General features: G+C 35.7%; 1 protein-coding gene across 3 annotated transcripts in view; it reads left to right on the top strand.

Annotated features, from left to right (window-relative positions):
• The window catches only part of LOC119638238 (putative uncharacterized protein DDB_G0277255), a 41,367-nt gene extending 27,776 nt beyond the window's left edge, over positions 1-13,591 (top strand). For 2 of the 3 annotated variants that reach the window (XM_038034902.1, XM_038034904.1), the window contains 3 exons: positions 1,261-1,360; positions 4,861-5,800; positions 12,099-13,591. In XM_038034902.1, coding sequence (XP_037890830.1) covers positions 1,261-1,360; positions 4,861-5,800; positions 12,099-13,363 — 2,305 coding nt within the window. In that variant the 3' untranslated portion in view covers positions 13,364-13,591. The remainder of the gene's footprint in view (positions 1-1,260; positions 1,361-4,860; positions 5,801-12,098) is intronic. The other variant, XM_038034903.1, reaches the window with a different exon arrangement.
• The last annotated feature ends 8,843 nt before the right edge of the window (positions 13,592-22,434 follow it).

Raw genomic sequence — 22,434 nt, forward strand, 5'->3', positions numbered from 1 at the left:
ATCGTGCCAAGCACCTTACGGCAGCTGAAGAAGACTATTTTGAATAAAATAAATCAGTTTTGACAAAATAACATAATTACATATATACTTTGAAAAATAAATTTGCTTGGTCAATCTATGGGTCCGTTTGTTGAAGGAACGCGTGAAAACACAGAACTCTTGGCAAATAAAGTTATGAAGAAATGTCAACCCTGTGTAAGATAATATTTGAAAAATTTGCCCTTTTTTTTGTAGATGATATTTAAACATAAAGTGAACAGGTTTACAAAAATTGCCTCATGTAGACAAAGTGTAGTAGACATAGAGAAAGCTGAGAAAGCTTTGTAGTCATGGTAAAGGATTTAATTGACGGACACGTCTCCTTCATCTCTGTAGATCATTTGCTCGGAATGTACCTTTTCATCACATAGCCCACATTACACCGATGCTCGCGGCTATCGAGAGTTTTGTACGCGATTCCGTCACCCATAAGCACCTGAGCCTTTCGCTGTATGCGGTCGAGCGCCACCCAAGCAAATTTTAGAGGCGCCCGGATATCGGCTGCAGTGATGAATTTCTTACATCGCTTTAAAAAGCCAAGTTTGCCACTCATGGCATCAAGGTTTACCGATTTTTCTAGGTTCTACTGTGTTTTGGCAGCAATAAAATTTACAATATTAACTTGGCCCCATTATGCTATTTTTGTGAGAAATCGATTTAACGTGTCAGGCGGCGTTTGTTGGGCATTTTAAGTGTGATAGTTCCTTAACTTTACTAATATCTTTAATATCGTAAGGATATTAAAAGGCGGTCTATTTGCTATTTTGCAGGAAAACTTTGGGAGATAAAAATGAGTGCCGTACAATGCAAAGTTTTATGACCTAATTGCTGTCCGATTCACCGTATTCTTCAGATCTGGCTCCTACGGGTTTACAAATCTGAAAAAGTTGCTCGAGAAAAAAACTGTAGATCAAGTGAGAAGCTTTGCATAGACTGCATAATTCTTGAAGTTACGTTGATCAATAAAGTAAAATTGTGCAGATAAAATAGTTTCTTACTTAGCCCCAGAAATTATTGATCTATGTATTTGTGAGGAAATAATTATCCATCAAAATGAAAATCTCCCTATGAAATGTTTTTCATACATGGAGTTATAAAACATTATGTACTTTATCATCAAAGAACTTGTGATAGCAAGCATTTATTGTTATTTGCAAAAGTTGTATTAAAGTGAAAAAGGTTTTACTATTTTTTTTTACTATTTTTCTTTTATATTCGCAGCTTTTTCTATTTGTACCATTTCGCGTTCTATGCTTATCATTATCGCTTCAGCGGACAAAATCGTAGCTTAGCGTTGGTATCCTCATGGCTGTTCATACAGGTAAATAATTTCTGTCAAAAATATTATTTTTTCTTTTACTACAAATTCGCGCGCCAGCAAATATGTTCTACTCGTTTGTATTCGTAATTCTCCCCAATGCTGCAAAATTTCTGCATTTTATTTCTGTCTTTTAGTTAACCTGTCAATTGCATCCTTATAAATGCATCTGAAACCGAATAATACTCATGATGTACACGATGTAGTTTTCTAAAATTGAAATCACGTGTTCTGTACGGAAAGTGAAATACGCACATCTGTCTGTCACATGTAGAAAACGGTTCGATTGAATGAAGCAACTTTTTATTGATTGTTACCAAGCATTTTATGCGATAGTAGATTTATTAAGTAAAGAAATAAGTTCTTGCTCATTGTCATGTGAGCAAACGGCGCTTATTTCAAGATAATGTTACAAAATACTTTATTCAAATTGCTGCAAATCGCTAGGAACACACTCCGCCCATTTTTCTAACAGAATATGAATTGTGTCACGAAAACAGACCCGGTCCTTTGAAGCTATCCATAAAAGGACTTATTTCCGGGTATAAGAATGGAAGCGCTGTTCGAATACAACATGTAATGTAGTTGCCGTCCTGTGCTGCTAATATTCTGTGAGTGAACTTTACTCATTCGTTTATGGGCTCAATCATGCTAAAAAGATACGATGTTATGTAGGTAGCCTTTCCTGGCGACGATTTCGTACCGTTAAGCTGCTCATAACACCTTATAGTTTGCAAAGCCTTCAATAGTGGCGACATAGATTTTGAGCCTCCACACTTCCACTGCCATTTACTCTGGTTACTTTTTCTTCGCATAGTTAATCGTGTGTATCTTCCTTCGCTCTTCACATTTCAGGAGCGTAGTCCTTCAAGTTAAGTAAGAAAAACATCTTTTCCCGCATTCGGCTTTCTGTTTTCTTGCCTTCATCTTCGCTCGGGGAAGTCACTCTTTGAAAAGTGCTGGCAGTTGAAGTAACGTCATGTCTTCAAAAAAAAAAAACGATAAGCAATTATTTCTGCATTTGATATATAAAGTCCAGAAAAACATCTCATATTTGCATGTGATCGTTGTAGTCTTGGCAATAGACTAACGAAACGTAGTAACATAAAATATCCGATATATGTTGGTAGCCGGTAGCTAGGAGTAGTTTTTAGGTAAAAAGCTTCAGGTCCTTTAGAAAGTAATTCGATGCTTTTTTTAAGCTTAGGCTCCTACCATTTACAGCAAATGATAGAAGAAAGCAAATGCCTTCTAAAAAAAAGACAACGTACTCAAAATGGAAAACATATGGGCGGTAATAGCACTTTAAACAGAAAAAGCACACAAAATCGATCTCTGATTTGAAGAAAATGAAATGCAGTAAGTGTGTGTGCGGCTAAAGGAAAAAGATAACTTTTCCCTTTTCTTTCGAAAAATTGGGCTTATCTAAAAACATATAAATAAACGGATTCAAGTAAAATAATTTAAATCGGTAAACCTGCTCCGCTCACCAAATCACGTTGTCCTTCCGTGTTGCTTATTAGGAAATCTCAAACCCTAAGACGATATCTTTCGCAGCTTTGTAAAAACACTTGGCGCACTTTGATTCTGTAATAAGAGAACTCTGTTACACTAAGTACAGAATAAGTACAGTTGTCGTCCTGCTATCTACGAAGATCTAACGAAAATTCGGAATGGAAGAGTCCAGCTTTATTTATGTAATTTTTCCCTTAATCGCCTGTAACGAACATCAGCATGAAGTTTAATAAATGCATAGCACTCTTTTGCCCATTTTCTCCATTTTGCTCCATTTTATTTTAAGAGAGAAGCAATAAGCAAACAATTGATCAAACAGCTTAAAACTTATAGGTGGAAATGTGAAATTTTCAGCCAAAGTTAGTACTGATGAGTTCAATGAACCAACTCCTTCTTGTTTTCTGCTAAAATAGTAAAATAGTGTACATCGCAAATGACGCAATTGGAGATTAAAGTACTCGTTGTGGTCTCAACATCCGAAATGAATTTCAATCTAGAAGGATTTTATGAAATATGCTGCTGGACTATTATTTGCTGACCGTTATTCCTACCACCGTTTCGTGGCATAAAATATTTGTAGTAATAGATCATTGCACTGAGAGAAATAACGGCAGAAAGAAAAAAGAGAGAGGGGGAGAGAAAGTATTTGTGAATGTAAGTTTCGTTCTAATTTGGATAAAGACGAGTTTTAGTCTTATACCTGAGGTGTGTAGGCCCAATTTTTCTTTAGAGCATTCGTCGCTTGAAAACTCCTTTACTTCAATCAATTCCACTAAGAACTTTGGTAAACCGGAGGCTTTCTTTCGTAGGCCATAGCTGAAAGTTTCGCCGTCTTTTATAATATAAAAAATAGATCCCTTGCACTTTTTTAGAGGCTCGACTCAATTCATATTTCCCAAATATATTCATACACATACTCACACACACACACACATGCCCACACTGTTAACTACTATAATAAATAAATAAAATAAAAAATGCAGTTGGAAACATCATCATTTTGTAATTTTCAACGTCCCCAAGGCCTGGATATATTTCCGACTATCATTACAGTGGTCTTTTGTCTTGCATTTGCATCTCTTACAAAAATGGCAACAGTTTTTCTTTTATTTAATTATTTTGTTGTTTTTAACTGAAATATTTGTTATTGTCCTTTAATGAGCACAAAAAACAGCATTAGATATCAGAGACAAAACAGAATTGGAATGGTTCACCTGTTCGTTGTTAGGAATTTCCCCGGTATAAGCAAAGCACAAATCCTTAAAGTTATTACAGTTAACGCAGCTGTACATTGAATTTTGTTTATTGTGTTTAAGTTGAAGTTATATGAGGTTAGCTTCGTGTTCATATGTGTGCGTATATGTAGCTGCGATTCACGTGCCTTTTATTGATTTTATTTTATTAATGATATAAAAAGTGCACGTGCCATGTTCATAGGTACATGATTACGTTCAGATAGACTAAGACACGTAAGTTTAAACAAGTGAAACCGTTGCAGCCTTTCAGTCTTGACAAGCATTTAGTTGCAATTTCAACTACCATATAAACCCTTGCCACACATAGTATAACTTTGAAAATAATGATAACTCATGCGTTTATCTGAGATCTTAAAAATCATGTCCATACAATATTCACTCTAATGTACGAGTACATAACAGTTTCGTTTTATGCTGTTTTCGTTGTTTTGCACATAATTTTGTAATGATTTTCATAGACTTATTAACACATTTCAAACTATATTAATTATGCTCTATGAGTATTCGTAATTTGGTAAGAAGAGGAAAAAATAGACAAATAACGACCATAAAGATACTGTCGCACATACATATTAACTTATATATAGATTGATATAAATGATGTATGATTATATAACAACATCACTTTGACATGTTGACAAAGCTGTTAATCGAATTTCTCTTTCAATCAATACGATTCTCCTGACTAATTATATGAAATTTGCAATTTTGAACTTTTTCACTGCATTTTAGCATTCGATGCTATACTTTTTCCATCGTTACGAATTGCCAGTTATTATGCAACAAACGCACATACTAATAATCCAAAATGCTGGAGGGGGTAATGCGGCCGCAGTAATCATGCCGCAACGACAACAACAACAACAACAACAAGAACAACAACAGCAGCAACAAGCAGTTGGAATTGCCAATGGAAACAACGGTATGGGAGGGATTGGCGCCGCGGGTGGCGGTAGCGGTGGCGGTGGCGGTGGTGTTGGCGCTGGTAACGGTCGTGGTGGTGGCATTGCCGAACGTTACAATTTCCCTACAAATCGTATACGTTTTATTTCGTTGCAACAGCAACAGCAACAAAGGCAACCGCAACAAGAGCAGCCAGGACCGCATAACCCCCACTTACAGAGAATACGTGGATTAATTCATCGTTTAGTGGAAGGAAATCTCGGATCCATGGACACGCTACGGCGTGCATTGTTCGCTCGTGGATTACGCGAACCAATACGTGTCCGCATACAGACTGGCGACTTGCAGCACATCAATCTAGGTACTATACAGATAATTCCCGATAATACAATGACACGTGCAACACAACAAGCACTGAATAATAGTATTGCTGGTGCAGCACCAACGTCAGGGGCAACAACAACCGCCACCAATGAAAATACAAATAACATAACAGCACAGCAACAACAAGATTTATCAACGACTACCGCATCAACAAATGCAATGCTTTCTATTAGTGAATCAGGTTCTACTAGAATTGCGAATACGTCAGCCAATCATAATAATATTGTCCGACTTGGTGCTGAAATAACAACATCTTCAACGCCCAGAGCAGCTGCCGTTACCACAACATCGTGGTCGCCGCAAATGTCTTCAGCTCGTTCAGCATCCTTCAACACTATTGTCACAGCATCCAATAGAATCGGATCAACTACCTCAACAACATCAGGTAAATTTATTATATGCACAATCCCGAACCGAGCAACCAACACCAGTAGCTAAGTAAAGCAAAGTTTTGCATATTTTTCAACTCGCCAGAGACAGGAATTTACTTTGTTCTGCATCACTCAATTCAAGCATATTTACATTAAAATGTTCTCTGCATATTTACTGAAATGAAGCAGAAACAATGAAAACGTGTTGTTTATTTTGCCTGCGTAAACCTAAACGCATACATAAGCAATTATACAATAAATAATTAATTATAGGAAAAGGTATTGTGTTGCTCTACACATGTCAAAATATATGTTAGATTAAAAAAAGTACATAACGTTTATGGTTCGTTTTGATGGTGCCTTTATTGTTGTTCGGAATCGACATTCCTCGACTTTCAAGCTACATACAAGTGAATGGTTTTCAACAAAACGAACATGACAGGTTTTCCATCCTTTTATATCCAGCAACGAAGGACGGTCTGCCGCGCCTAGACGAAAGGCTGCACAGGCTGGTATGGATATGGTTGGCCGGCACCAAAATCTGAATCGATTTGGCCATGTCGGCTGTCTGTCTGCCTGCGTGTCTAATATTTACAGTAAATATGCAGCTATCGACTTCAAATTTGGCGGAAACATTGAAAGTCCTTGCATTCAGCTTGTTATTGAAAATAAACCAAATCGGTCGAAAGATACCCCCACACTCCTAATAAACGGAGAACAACTCTGTTATCTGCCAAAAGGGAACACCTGCCTAAAAGAGAGATAAATTTTTGGTTTGTTGTTTAAAATTGATAAAGAAGGTAATGATAGTTAGTATGAGATTCGAACCCATTTCCATTGAACAAACTGGAAAATCTGACATTGTTGAAGAAAATTTCGTATATCAATTATTTCTCTTTTGACAGCATATATGAAAGAAATGACGAGGAAAGAGATAGAGATAGAGATAGGGAGTAGTCGTCGGGTAACGAATACGGTAAACGATAAACGTTACGCTTTTACGGACTGAGCACTCGTTATAGATACGATCAAGTATGCTTTACAGCCCTTAGATTTAAACCCGCGAAGATTCAATTGGTGGTTGCAACTTTTATTTAAATGCAAAATAAACGAAGACTAACTTTGTTTTATCGATTTGGATTTGCCTACAACTAAACATCTAAAATTATATAAGCAACCTGCACCTGAATGGATGAACACACCTAAGAAAGGCATTTAAAGTCCACAAAAAAAATCTACGCATTTCTTGACAAACTCGCAAGACCCAGACAAGCCTACTAATTACACAAACGAGATCATAGGTCCGCTGTCCAAGCGGTTTTGCGCATCAAAGATTCGCTTCCTATTTTTGCTTTGCTTTTATAAAAAGGATCCCGTTTTGGCGAATAAGGAGAGACTAAAAAAATCAATTGTTTTAAAATTGGACTACATCGGTTCAAGTTTTGGATCTTTCAAAACTATTTAAGCAGTCAGATTCCTAATTTTTATGAAATACGTACCCTTCGAAAGTTATTAACGGATTAATTTAGGGTATTTCATTTCTTGCCAGCCTGAGTCTGTAAAAGAAAGTCGTCCACTAACTCGGTAACCGTTTTTTATACCCATCATGTAAAGATAACCGATATATTCATCACGAGAAGACGTTAACAACGCCCAGACGTAAACCTCAGAAACCCTATAAAGTAGATGTATTCCTAATCAGCATTATATTCTAAACTGTTTTAAACGTGTCCATCCGTCCGCCTGGCTGTCTGCCTGTTTCCGTTACGTATGTGGCAAACATACGGCTAGTTGCGAAAATGCAGCAATCGTCTTCAGTTCTGGCGCAAAGATTGGAAGTTCTTCCACGCGGGCTGATATTGAAATTGATCCCAGTCGGTCAAACGACGCGACCGCCGTGCAATATAACCTGAGACCACCTGTATTTTCAAAAACAAAAAGATATATAAATCACAACAGACACAACAATTAAAATTGCATGTCTGTGGGTTCTATAGGCGGCTTCACAGCACACATATATATATATATATATATATATATATATATATACATATATATACAAAGGGGAAATCGTCCACTCAATATTATAGAATGTTAGCATTTCGTTGTTTTATCAAAAGGTTTACAGCACCCAGAAAGAGGGTTCAGAGACCATGTAGACCACAGTCTACATGTTATTGAACCGTCTTACGCGACAATTGGTATAAAAGTCTCAGCCGTTGTCGAATATAATTTTCTCTCCTTTTTTTGTTTGTAATCACGCGATTTGAAATCAATTTTTCATTTAAGTGAGTCTGCATAGAATCACATCAAGGCAGCAGAAATAGTGAAATAATTTTTGACGCCATATACGGGCATTATTGGCTTCAACAGGCAAAAGTCCAATGTCGCTTATATGGCGTTAAGGAGTAAACTCAAGCATAACAAGACCGATATGTTTTCAAGTGAAACTACATTTCTTAGGGTTTGGTCGTTTGTTTAAAATGACATTTGATATTATCGACTAAAGTTTTGTAAAAGTCTTTTATTAATTTTATATATATATAAAAAAAACATTCACAGGAATGCGAATTTGATGAGCCGACTTAAATCACTTTCCTCATAGAATGCTTAGAACTAATTCTTCTTTTCTTTAAAAGGAAACGGGAATTGAGATAAATTAATGGGAAATTTATGCACATACGGTAAATATATAGAACAAACTAAAAATAAGAGCATTATTTGGGAGGAAATAGTTAGAATTCTTTCCCCCAATTGAGGGTTGTCAATGCCTACATTAGAGGAAGAAAAAAAGAAAATCTTCTTACATAAGTGAAAGCAACGAACAGCGAGAATATTGTCTTAATATTTATTCTACAATTTTTGCAGTTTTACTAAATCCGCCCAATAATTAAATTTACTAATTATTTCCCCAACTACTACAAATTTTTACCTCCTCCTAGTAGCAGACACACGTACGTATATCAGGCTATAGTATAGTTGGCATGTTGCTCGTTAAAAAAGAATTAATAAAAAAAAAAACAAATAAATAATTGATGTTTTGCCAATTATTTTTCTTTCTATAGGTTATAATATAACTTGTTGCGTTAACAACTGGCTTACATACATTTATGCACAGTGGCGGAGCACGTTCAAATGAATTCTCTCTTTTATCGGGAGAATTCATTACTTTTTGATATAAAGTTTTATTACTAAACATGCTTTCGAGTCGGCATGAAAACCGCCAATTAATATTTTGGCCACTTTTGCACACCCAATCATAACGAAATTTTGTACACAACTTTCGCATACAATACAGCAATCAATTTTGCATTGCTGGAGACTAGATAGAGAAATTTTTTTAAGGCAATAGATTACAAAATTAAAAAAGAAGAATTTTATGAAAAAATATTTAAAATAAGGTAATGAACTCAAATATGAAAAAGACATTCTGTTATTGAGTCAGTTTTATGTAATTGCACAATAGGCGTAAAGAGGGCCAGCCGCGAATACTCGGTTTTAATGCCACCCCTGAAATTTGTATGTTCGAAATTCTCATAGCGCCTTAATTTTTCATCACGCCATTTAACCGGCAATGTAACGCTTACCAAAAGCGAATAACTTTTCTTTTTGGTATGCGGCCTTCTCCAAACTCAGAAACTATGTATTGATAATCCGGCAATTTCTTGCGGTTTTTCCTGACACCAGGTTAAAATAACTTTTGGTGTGCATAGTTATGTAGAGCAGGCTTATGCTTATTTTGCAACAAAACCTTCCAAAGTGATCGATTGTGTCATAATACCGCCAGCATATTACACATATTTTACTTTTTTAGAAATATGTGTTGAGTAGGGAACTAAAGCTGTGGCGGAACGCACTTCCCGATATTAGTGTGCGAAACTCTTTCTCGAAAATTTTCAGTGAAAACTCTACCGAGTTCTGCCATCTTGTGTTCTAGGCCATATGCTGTTGATGGCAACTAATTGAAGGTTATGAAGGTTGAAGCTGATCAACAAATAACGATTCGTGAGATTAGAGAAAAACTGAATTTCTTTAAAACAATCGTTAGTGGTCGCATAAAACAGCTGGGGTTTGTAAAAAGGTCGGATATTTGGATTCCTTATGATTTAAAACAAAGTAATTTAACATAACGTATTAGTATTAGCATTACTATGTTGATATGCTATGTTCGATATGCTAAGAGTTGTAACTGATGGTGAAAAATGGATTTTATACAAAAATGGTCAGCGCAACAGATCATTTTTAAAGCAGGGTGAGCCATTTATAGTAACACCCAAATGGGACATCCACGGAAAGAAGGTTCGGTTGTCAGTATGGTATGGTTATGAAGGAATTCTGTATCATGAGCTTCTGCCGCGAAGCAAAACATATAATTCTGAAGTATGGTACGAACAATGACGTCTTGCGGCAGAAATGTCCAAACTTGGTCAACCGAAGAGGTATTGTTTTTCATTACGACAATGCAAGACCTCATACTTCTTTTCTCAACCGCCAAAAACTATTAGAACTTGGCTGGGATGTGTTATCACATACTCTTGACGTTACCCCATCAGATTACCGTGTCTTCCGTTCTCTGCAAAATTCGTAAAATATGTGGCAAAACTTTCAATTCAGATGCCAGTACAGATTCATATATAGAAAATTTTTTTTATACAAAAGATCGGAATTTTTAAAAAATGGGAAATTATTATTAAACTAAACAGCAAGTATATATTTTTATTTCTTATATAAAAGAAGTGATGCTAGTTCATAGTGGAATAACGCAAGAAATTTTCGGACTCGCAAATAGATTAAGATCGAGCCTATTGCCACCGAGATCGAGCCTATTAGCCACAGTATCATCTCACACCGTTATGCTTGTAGTTATTAGATGTCTATGATGATGAGTAACAGCAACTACTAACTTTGGTGTCCGCACGTATGAACTTTCATTAAAGCTAGGATAGAGTTCTACAGAGAATTGTTCTTTTAAGAGAACCAAAACGCGTTTTGCTTAACAAGAAAAGAAAATACATAAATTTTGTAAGAAGAGAGATTGGTTTTCAGATAAGGCGACGACGTAAGACAAGTCACTACGTGAACAGGGAAAGAGAAAAACCTTCATCACTTAACCGATCAGTTCAGCAATTTTTGCCATTTAGGAAAACATATTTTAAAACATTTAATCAAGATGTGATTGACGTAAGTTAATATATCTCACTCTGTGGCAATGATAATTACTGCAATGCGCGTAGAAAATTATAAAATGGTCGGTAATGTCGATTGTTCAGATTCTGAGGAATCCTAAGAATTTTCAACCCCTCTTGTACTCTGCCTTAACAAACTGTAAATAACGGTAATATAATATAATGAGCCAAAGCTTACCATTAAAAACCATACCGCTCTACAGTTGTTTATACAACGAGTTTTCAGGTCAAGGCGTTTTATAAAAAGTGGCGGAAGAAATGGTTCGATCCGTACGATTTTCCATAGGTTTAGGGCAGAACACTTCAGTGTGCAAGTTTTCATTGAAATAACTTAACAATTATAATGGGTAGATTGAACACAAGAAAATAGGACGGACAGACACGCTTACATCAAATAAGAAAATGATTCTGAATTGACCGATATTATAAATAGCGGGCCTACCTCGAGTCCTTTTGAGTGTCGCATACATGCAAAAATGGTGTGGGAACGGGCTTTGCCCGTGCCTGGCATACTTAATTATTGAAAAAAGAATGTTTAGACTAAGTTTTGACCTTTGTTTCGAGAAAAACGCCTTTAAAGTTTCAAGGGACTGTGCATTGCTGTACATTTATTTTGAAAAAATCACATGATTTGACCGCTCAGCCCGTTGCTGAAAAATTTGTAGCGGTATTACCCGTTAAGGAGTGGTATCTGCACTTCAAATTTTTATGCGTCCTACCTAATCTTTTGCTGTAATATAAAGAGAGAATACTGACTTTGAATGCGAGCACTTACGCACTTTGGACTCCTTTAGATTATTTTAACTTTCAATATTGAATAGCTACACAAAATTTCGAATTAGGTTGAAAAGTATTCCCGCTTGCATTGAGTGTAAAGAGAACTGACATGAAATATATCTGGCAGAATATATTGAGGCATAATTCCTCAGATGGACAAATCTGCGCCACTGCTTGCACACATTACACATCAGCATGTGTACGTGTGTGTATAAATATTAATTAAAGAGAAACAAAAAAAAGAAAAATGTGTATGAAAAAAACATGTACACAATAACAGATTTTTCTTTTCGCTATACTTTTATTTGTTCTCATTTTCTATTGACATGCAATGTCATAACAAATCAAGGGAATGAACTGTTGAACTCAACAACTTTAACAAAAAATAACAATCACAATAATGCTATTGAAGTTAAGGAAACACTTGAAAACAATAAAAATGAAACGGAAAATGAGGCAAATTGGCAAAAAGCGCAGCAGCAACAACAACAGCCGCAGCAATCAATTCAACAAAGTGAAGAAAACGAACAACAACAAGAAATCCGTGGGCAATTACAAACGATAACAAATGATGTTTCAATTGAAAGTGAAAATATTGAAGCTTCCCGTAATAGCGATGATGCTAAAGAAGTTAAAAAAACAACAGTAACAGGGCAAAGTGATGGCGTTACTGGCAAACTTGATGTTACGGAAACGGATGTTATGGGTGCGAATGCCGACGCTGCTGAAGTTATATCAGTAGAAACTAATAATGAAAATAATAAAATAATAAGTGGGAGTAATCTGCAACAATTAGAGAACAATTGCGAGGAGCAAAACAGTAAAGTAAAAGTTTTAAACAACAATATTAGTCAGGATAACGAATTAAACGCCATAAAAACAGAGGCAATAAAGCAAACGTCGGTCAAATCAACTGAAAGTGCGGAGACTAATATCAATTCTGTTTATCTAACGAGTAGTGAGAATATGACAGCTCCTGCTATGATCATAACAACAACAAATCAAATTAAATTGCCACATAATAATAACCAAGCGCAAACAACACAAAAGCAGCAACAGTCACAACAACAGCAGCAGCAACAATCAGAACAAAACTATATAAATAGTGGCAATGAAGCAAAGCATCATCATCAAGAGAAACCTGAAATAGATGCCGTAGAAACGGTAACAGTAACAGCACCATCATCCTCATCTTTACGGACGTTGTCATCGTTAACATCAACATTCACAACACAAATTGATACAATACCTGAAATGATTGATGGGAGACAAGTAATCAAACCACAAAACCACAATACATCATCAACGGTCCAGCATGCAACAATAACGACAGTAGCAACGGTCTCACGGGCTTCAGGCCTAACAACAACTCCATTGATGCCAGCTGCTAGTGATGGTAACGCAGCCTGCTGTTATCAAACAACATCAACACCAACAACAACGGTAACTAACACCAACATTGATAGGAACAATTCATCGTCATTGAATTTAACTGTAAACACATCGACAAATTTAATAACTGATGCCACCGACGTCAGGAATGCATACGACGACGACGACGACGACGACGACGACGACTACCAAAAGGACTCGGCAACGGTTTCACGTGAATAATTCTTTTGTGTACACACATTACGCATCATACAATGCACACATCATCCCTCATACGCCTACGCAAATATGTTACAACACACAGACATTTTTTTCTTTAATGTAACGACGGCTTTCCAAGTAAAATCTTATAAGTCTTAAAAATTAAAATAAAAAAAAATAAAATAAAATCAAGTCTTTTTCGTGTAAACGCGCGATGTAAAATAAATGAAAGAAAGATGAATAAGAAAAAGAAAAAAAGTAAAAAGAGAGGAAAAAAGGCAAAATTTCAACAAGAATTCTATGTATATGTAAATGTGTTTAAATATATTGAATATGAATATACGAAAATAATGAAAAAGAGAAACAAAAGCGAAAGTCATTGATCCCGAAGTATATAACGGTAAATTTCGAATCATTATTGGAATTGCTTTTCCTAAGAAAAGTACTACGGCTAACATAAAGGTAATCGCTATGGCCATTCTCTGCTTAAAAAGCAAAAGTAACTGATCTGCCACCTGTACAAGGAACTGCTATGTCGTTTAGCCATAATATGTTTGGTTGCTGCCAGCCGCCTGTGGACCAGGTTTGTATATCTTCTTTTTTTTAAATATTATCGAATTGCGAAACAATTATGATACGTAGAGACACACATAGCTGTATACATTTAAAAATTGAAGGGATTTTTTTCGATGATCTTCTGCCATCTGTCTGGTAACCTAATGATTTTGCTTTCATCAAACTATATGACAGTATTAACCCAAAGTAAAATAAAGTACCTTGTCAGGCCAATAACTTTGATGAAAGGTTTTCCATTTAGATACTTTGCAAAAGCTTATGCTTTATACAACCCGTCGTCGAAGAGCGGTGGTATATTCATTCTTCCAAAACGTCTGCAATGCTCAGAAGGAATCTTTACTGATCCCATACGGTATGTATACACATATATATATATTAGTTTGGGGAAAAAGAAATCCATTATTTTTATATGAACTTCAAGACTTTATTTAACATGCTTCGGATTGTCCCATTTGGGTCAAATATGCACCGTTTTGTTGTACGATTTGTTGCCATTTTAAAGGTAACTTCAAAATGCCTCTCTCATAGAAGTCCTGGTCTCTATTTGCAAAAAACTCTAGCAGTCGATTTTCACAATCCTCCCTAGATTCCAATTTTTTATCATTAAAGAGATTTTGCAATGCAAGAAAAAGATGATAATCGCTTGGTGCCAAGTCCGGACTGTATGGCGAATGCATTAAAACTTCCCAACCAAGCTCCCGAAGTTTCTGGCGAGTCACTGTAGATGTGTGTGGCCTAGCGTTGTCCTGGTGGAACACGACACCTCTCCTGTTGGCCAATTCTGGCCGTTTCTGGTCAATCGCTAACGTCAAACGGTCCAGTTGTTGACAGTAGAGATCAGAATTTAGCGTTTGGCCATATGGAAGCAACTCATAATAAATAATCACCTTCCAGTCCCACCAAATGCATAGCAAAACCTTCCTGGCCGTTTGAGGTGCTTCACCGCTCTTTGACCACGATCGTTTTCGCACAGGGTTATCGTATGTGATCCATTTCTCATCTCCAGCCACCATCCGTTTAAGAAATGGCTCTATCTCATTCCATTCAGCAGATGGAAATTCGATCCATCATGTTTTTTTCTGTTAATTGGTGTGGCACCCAAACATCGAGCTTCTTTTTGAATCCAGCTTTGTGTAAATGGTTTAAAACTGTTTTAAGGTCGATTTTTAGTTCCTGGGCGATGTTACGACTGCTAACATGTCGGTCAACTTCGATCATTTCTCCGATTTTATCGACATTTTCGGCGACCGGCCTACCTGTGCGAGGTGCATCTTTAACATCAAAAATTCCTGAACGGAATCTACGAAACGAAAATTGCACATAATTGGCTGCTAAAGTATCGGAACCATAAACACCTTTCACAATTTTAGCCGCCTGGCTTGCATTTTCGCCTTTGTCAAAGAAAAACTGTAAAATGTACCGAATTTTCTCTTTGTTCACTTCCATTTTTAACACGCTGTAACTCACAACTGAATGCACCAAACAAAAAACAGCAAAAGAAATTTTTTTACTGCGAAATGTACAGTATGTAAATGTACAGTATCGGAAATTGTTTGATCGATACTTTACGAGAAATCTATCAGTGCAGCCATCTACCGAAAAAATAATGGATTTCTTTCTCCCCAAACTAATATATTCTTAATCAGACTCGAATTCCGAATCGATTTAAGTAGGTTCGCCTGTTTATCTGTTTAATTTCTACGGTAAGCAATTTCCTCTTCGCAAAAATGAATATGTCGGTATCAAGTTTAGCAAACGGTACAGAAGTCGAGCGAACGACACGCCCACATCCCAAATTAACTGAGAAGAAACCTTCTATCTGCAATAATGGAATCTGAAAGCATCATTGTTTTTAGAAGCAATAAGAGTTACAAAAATTTGCATTTGTATGGACGGATGCCACGGTGCCTGGGCAAAAGTTGAAAAAATCGGGCTCCACTAATATTATAAAACATTAAAATTTTATTGAAGAAGAGCTTGAAAGGCCCTGCAAAGTGTAGATATTCTTGCTCAGTATCAAGTTTTGGACTTCTCTTGTCGAGGCCAACCGCCTTTGTTCACTTCTCAGGTAAAAGTGTGGTCCTGTTCGTAAAAGTTAACGTATTTAACTCTTCCTAATTTGCAAAAAGACTGGAAATTCTTGCATTTTGGCATTAAAAATGAGCGAAATCATTCAAACGAAAAGCCCTTAGGTCAATATGAATTACGCACGCCTCTACTTTTCAAAGCAAAAACAAAAAAAAATTAAGTTAAGAATAGTGTCGAGGACTTGCTCGTATATTTCATTGATGTTGCTATAGTATCTGTAGAAAAATGGATTACTTGGACCCGTCCAAGTAATGTAATGTAGAGTATCAAAACTGTATTTTTCGTTTGTGTATGTGAGTTTTTCTAAAGTGAAAGGCATAAAAAATTTGACCTTAGCCGTATATAATTTTCTTGTTTGTTTTGTTCTTTATTGAGAATTTTTATTATTATTACATATTTAATTTATATTCTATCCATAAAGATAACAAGTATATATTCTGGCAAGGTCGGGAGAATTATATAACAATAGAAATATGGAATTTAAATAAATAAGAAAAAACTATTCAAACTTACAAAATTCGTTAAAATAATTTAAGGAATAAAGATGAATTAATTGATAAATGCACGAACCAGCCGGCATTTTATGCCTTTTTAAATTTTTTATTTCATTGGATCTACGTAGAAGACAAATTGCTAAGCGATTCACCTGATTACTCCGTCTGGCAAAATGTTTTGAAAGAAGGCGTAAAGAATCAGACTTTCAACATATATGGAACGTTGAAATCGTAGTGAATAGTGAATAATTTTCTTGCTAACAAACTATGTGGCATTAACAATTAGACGAGCAGCCTTCAATTCAATAAAGCTTCGTTTGATTTATTTCGATTTTTCATATAATTATAAAAAAACAAAAAAAATGTTTTAAATTGAATTTTATTAAGGAGATTAGAAGTAGATATTCTCCTCGCACATGAATTAAAAATAATTTAATTATCGTTGTTATTGTATTTAAAGTGGCGGTAAGATTAAGCAAAAGATTTATTTTCAGAAAAAAAATTGTAATAAAGGATATGGAGTTCTAGGAAGCTATGTTACAAAAATGGTACAAAAAAACGAATAAACCTGTGGCCAATAGGAAGGCGCTGATCTCTTACATTTCATCTACTAATGTAATGGTTTGCTAATAATTGGGGCTATGGGCGGTAGTGCAGGTGTTACTATCACTTTTTCATTAATATATTATACGTTCAGAAATTATTCACAGTAGTCTGACATTTTATTTATTTTTTTTTTTTGGGGTATTTTTTATTCACTCTAGAGAGGAAACAAATAAAAATCTGCGCCTTAACGGGGAAAATTCATGAAAATATGTCGAAAATTGCAAAAGAATTGTAAGCTATTGCGGTGGTTCTTGATGTATAGTTCAGTCTGGTCATGTTGAAAGGCATATCTTCTGGACAGACCGCATGTACGTATTTTCCTTAGATTTAAGTGCAACTTTGGGTGAAAAACTCTTCGAAAATCAATGTACAGTAATACGGTTAGAAGAAACTCGGAATTGTTTGCACATCCTACCCTTGTTCTTGCATACAATCTGCTTTTCACACCCAGTTCGCCCTGATGCCAGTAAGCTTCCTTTTATTTATGGGTGATGAGATAAATGGAGGAAACAAGATACATTGCGTTCTCAGATTCTTTAAATGGCGACATATATTCTAATTGCTAGTGCTTGGTGTTCGAACAATCTCTTTATCGATAATTCCTAAATTAAATCACTGAAAAATCGATAACTAAAACAAAAGATTTGCCATCAAAGCTGAAGAGAAAATTTCAAAATGTTCTAAATAACTTGCACTTATATCATAAGGGTCCTAAGAGCAAGAGTAACGTGGCTATTTTGAATATTAATCCCATTCATCCCAATCATTTAAATTATATTGATTTGCAACACTTGCACAAGTAATAATGTCAGTAACACATTTATGACTGTACAGATCTGCGTACTTAGAAATTTTCACAGTCATCTTATTCTTTAAACATAGTTGCACTTTAGTACAAGGAAAGGGCATGGTATAGCTCCAAGCCTCTTTGCGAGCACGTTCTATGCCATTATCTGCTACTGATACTAGACATCGTTGATTTGATCTTCAAGAGTATTTTCAGAGTGTTCTACGGACATTCGGTGGACTACAAAATCTCGTCCTAATTGCTCGTATTAACGCTTTCTCACTATATTATAGTTATCAGTCCGTCTTTTTATGCTATGGACGGTCTACCGCACAAACTCTCTTTTGAGGGCATTTGTTAAAAAGATTTGGTGTAACAGTAATTGTTGTCGTATCTGCATTGCAAGAGAATGTAAGAGAAATGTGCGACTGAGAGACGGGCCGCCACTGTTCGTAGAAAATAATAACATGGCTCTGATAGCGCCTCCTAGTAATAGTTAGCTGAGTTGAAAAACATCTTCTTTCGGGGACGTCCTCTTACATGTGCCATGCAGCGAAACGTGTAAAAGCGAGTTTTGGTGTTGTAAATGAGCCAACATAAAGTCCAGCCTCAAACTTTAATAAAACATTCATCCTAAAACCATACATATATCCTACAATATAAGCTTATGGCAACGCATTTAAAGTGGACGTGAACACGTACATGTTAGGTTAACAAAATTTATGAGTACCAAAGATGCCATTATCGAGCAGGAAATCATCAAAGATCAATTAAGTAATTGATTGTCAATTTTGGCTGAACAATTCGGTCTGCGAACTCTTAGTAATAGGTGTTCCGAGGCATGCCAGCTCCTCGATCAACGCTTGTGGCTGATTTCTTTTACCAAAAACCACATTTCGAGCAATACTTTCGCCGATGAAAGCAAAGCTTTAAGCCGATATGGAGGCCATCTTAGAAGGTTTGTATTGATACTCTCAAGACGATCTCGGCGGAGAGCCTTGAAGAAACTTATACGCATGTTGGCTCCACCAATAGGATGTACCTTGCATCCTTTGCACCATTGAGCCTGAGCCCGAACGAAGTCATCTTGAATAAACAAGCTTTGCCAAAAAAAAAGGCTTCGGAAACCCTCCGCGATCCAGGTTCAGATTCAGTCGCTCTAAGAAAGAGTTGTGTTTAAGTGATTGCAAGCGATTTACGAATTTACGACTGCTGCAAGTATTTGCAAGTACTTAGGTGGTACCCGCCTTTGACTCTGTAGACTTCACTACCCGAAATACGATTAATTTTGCTTTTGAATTTTCCTTTTAAAAGACTTGAGTGTGTTGAAATAAAATTTTTTTGCTGCATTCTGGTCAATGTCTTAAATATTATTTTCCATTTTGAAAGTCAACAGACGTTTGGTGCTTACTTCGGGGTTTTAGGTCAGATGCATGTTTGATGAATTACTTAAATATTAATAAAGACAATTCCCTCAAGAAAAAATGCGAAAGAACAGAAAGTCAGTAAAGTAAAACGAAAAAAAAAATAAAAAATAGAAAGTGAACGAACATAAACAGAAACGCAATACGCATATAATAAATTGAGTTTCTATTAGATAGGGTTCGTATCGTTACAATAGTTTAGTTTGCTTTTGTGGCTCTCTTTGAAGTTGCTTAAAATTTTATCACCAAGTTTGTTGGCTGGTTGGTTGGCTGGTCGTTTAGCTGGATGGTTAGCAGATTGATATTTAAGAAACCAATATTTAACATTTCTTGCTCCTCTGCGTGTTGGGTAAGTAAGCTCCCGCATTATTTGTCATTTATTTTAATTAAAATATTTCATTTCATCTGGGTGTTATTCATCCGCACATAATACGCACATCGATGCCTCTGCGATGGGTGGAATCGCACCAAAAACTAAAACCCGCGAATATCGAAGATGCACACTATCTTACTTATTAGTAATTAAATACCCAACATCAAGCTACAATTTTCCGTACATCTACTTTTCAAAGCAAGATGTGAAGCGCTCGAAAAAGTGGTCTGAAAAAATACGTCGGCTTATCATATTTCGTCGAAATATCTGAAAAATTGTGGCCTACAAGTTGAACAAAAGAGAACAACATAGACGGACGGACATATATGCTTAAAAGAATCATAATTATTCTCTGAATTGATCGGTATAATAAAAAGTGTGTCCATCGCGAGCCCTTCTAGGTGCTGCACACATCCATACAAACTTAATATACTATTGTACCGCAAATGGTGTACGGAGAGAGATATAGAGACATGCTAAACTCAACTACAATAAAAATAAAAAGATCTACAACGAAGAAATCTTATTAAAAAAAAAATTGTAATAAAATGTTATATTAAGGTGTATATGCTAATGGTCCAGGGACAGCAATCAAATTTCAAAATTGAAAATTGGAAAAATTGAAAAAATTAAAATAACGTCAATCTTGAAAAGGTCAGGTAAAATCTTGATGCAAAACTAGTTTCAATTGCGATTAATAAAAATCTCTCGACTTGCGAAGTAATGGCGGTACTCAAAGACTCGTCGCAAGATGTATGTGTAATGTTCTCACATTTTGTTGTTAAAGAAATCGATTGCAGGACACGTGACTTAACTCTGTTACACAACTTTCTCATTAAACAAATGTTATACATTTTTTCGTTAGTGAGTAAAACATGTCACACACATATGTTTCACTGAAACGTTAAACAAGTTCATAGATACATGCTCAGGAGAGGTAAGAGAAGAGAAAAGAACTTGTAGTGTTATTTTGCTTCATACATGCTTTTGGGGAATGTATGAAATCAATTGGATAATAAGAACTCTGAACGTAACTATTATGCGTTAGCGTTATGGCTTATTTTGCGTTTGCTTGTTTTCTATAATTTATTGATATATTTTACCACCAGATCCGACTAAATTGCAAATGATGGCATTATTTGTAAATTTTTGATTTTTTCTTCAACTTTATATTTCATCTAAGTATATTTTCGGCGGTGAGATTTTCAAACATACATAACCGAAAGATTTTAATAACCAAAAATGTAAGACCGCTTCTGTGGTTCTTAAAATGGGACATTTTCTTTTTCGGAACAATGACTTTGCTAGATTTTGAAAGATGTGAAAAAATATAGAACGTACCTGCTCACTTGCTCACCTGCTTCGCCGGAATATCTGTTAGCACTGCACATATTTAAAGGCTGTTTGTTATGTCTATGAATTATTAATTAGTTCAATGTATAATATTTTATTCCATATTTTACGAATGCAGTCAATGCGTCTGTAATCCAACTCTCAGTAAGTTAATCGACTACGTTGATGCAAATCAGGCAAAAACATATAATAACGGCTTTAGAATCGAAATGATTAATAATATCGGTTGGCAAAAGTACTTTCACTCCTTAAATTTTTAAAGTAAATACATGTCCAGTTTGTTTTTAAAAGGATCTTCCGCGTTTTTTAGGACATGAATAACCAGGAACGTGCCTCAAAAGATTGTGGCAATAAATTCCGACCAAACCTCTGCATACTCAAGGGCGAACATGGTGAAAAATGCTGCCCACCATGCGTACTCGCATTAGAATTTCCTGCTTCTGAACAGCAGCTCTTAAGTGTGAAAGTGGTCATGAATGCAGCTTCGCTTTAACACTCGCTCTATTTCTCCTTGGCCTTCAATAGACGCTTGTATATTAGTGAGAAGTGGTAAGGAATAGTTGCTTGCTTGCGTGGATAGTCTCTTCATTATTATAAAGTATGATGAAGTGTACCCCTGGGAAGTGCATTAGAACGTGAATACCAAGAAATCGGTTATTGATTCGCATAGAGCACTCTATGCAGAATTAGATGTTTTGTTTTCTATTCTTGTTCGGCTGGTACCGCGAAGGTTTTTAAGAAGTCATTAAGAAAATAAATAAAAGCGAGCTTAACGCTCAGGGGTCATGAGACAGCAATGATTGATTTGTTGTTGCAAAGCATTCCTTATACGCTGTCTTTTAAGTCTAACAACATTTACAATAACATTTACATTAACAAAATTATAATTTTACTAATTTTACTAAGCGTAAGCAATTGGTCTGTCATTATAAATTACAGGTTTAGCATTTTCAAAAGTGCGCCACTTGTGGAACAATGGCATATTAAGTTTATCGATCTAAGCTTGTCTGTCCGTCTATGTTCAACCCATAGGCCGCAGTGTTTGAGATATGATGATGAAACTTGATACATTGGCGTGTTTTGATTCAAAGACGAATGGTATTGAAAATGGTTCGATTTAGAACACTTTTACGGCGACTTCCCATATCACACCTTATTTTAAAAAGCCGCTATATATGTAACTAGAGAGAATTAAAACACAGTCGTCAGTTGTTGCGTCAGAAGGAAAGTGAAACGCAAACTAATGATGCGGCGTATACGAAAGACAAAAATTTACATGACAAATTACAGTCAGAAATACAGAACATTTCACAGAAACTAAAAAGTATAGAATATCAAGATGCCTATATATGGAAAGAGAATATTCTTTTTATTTTTGAAAATAGGGTAAA

This window comes from Glossina fuscipes, unplaced genomic scaffold (assembly GCF_014805625.2).
Source record: "Glossina fuscipes isolate IAEA_lab_2018 unplaced genomic scaffold, Yale_Gfus_2 86, whole genome shotgun sequence".
NCBI lineage: Eukaryota > Metazoa > Arthropoda > Insecta > Diptera > Glossinidae > Glossina > Glossina fuscipes.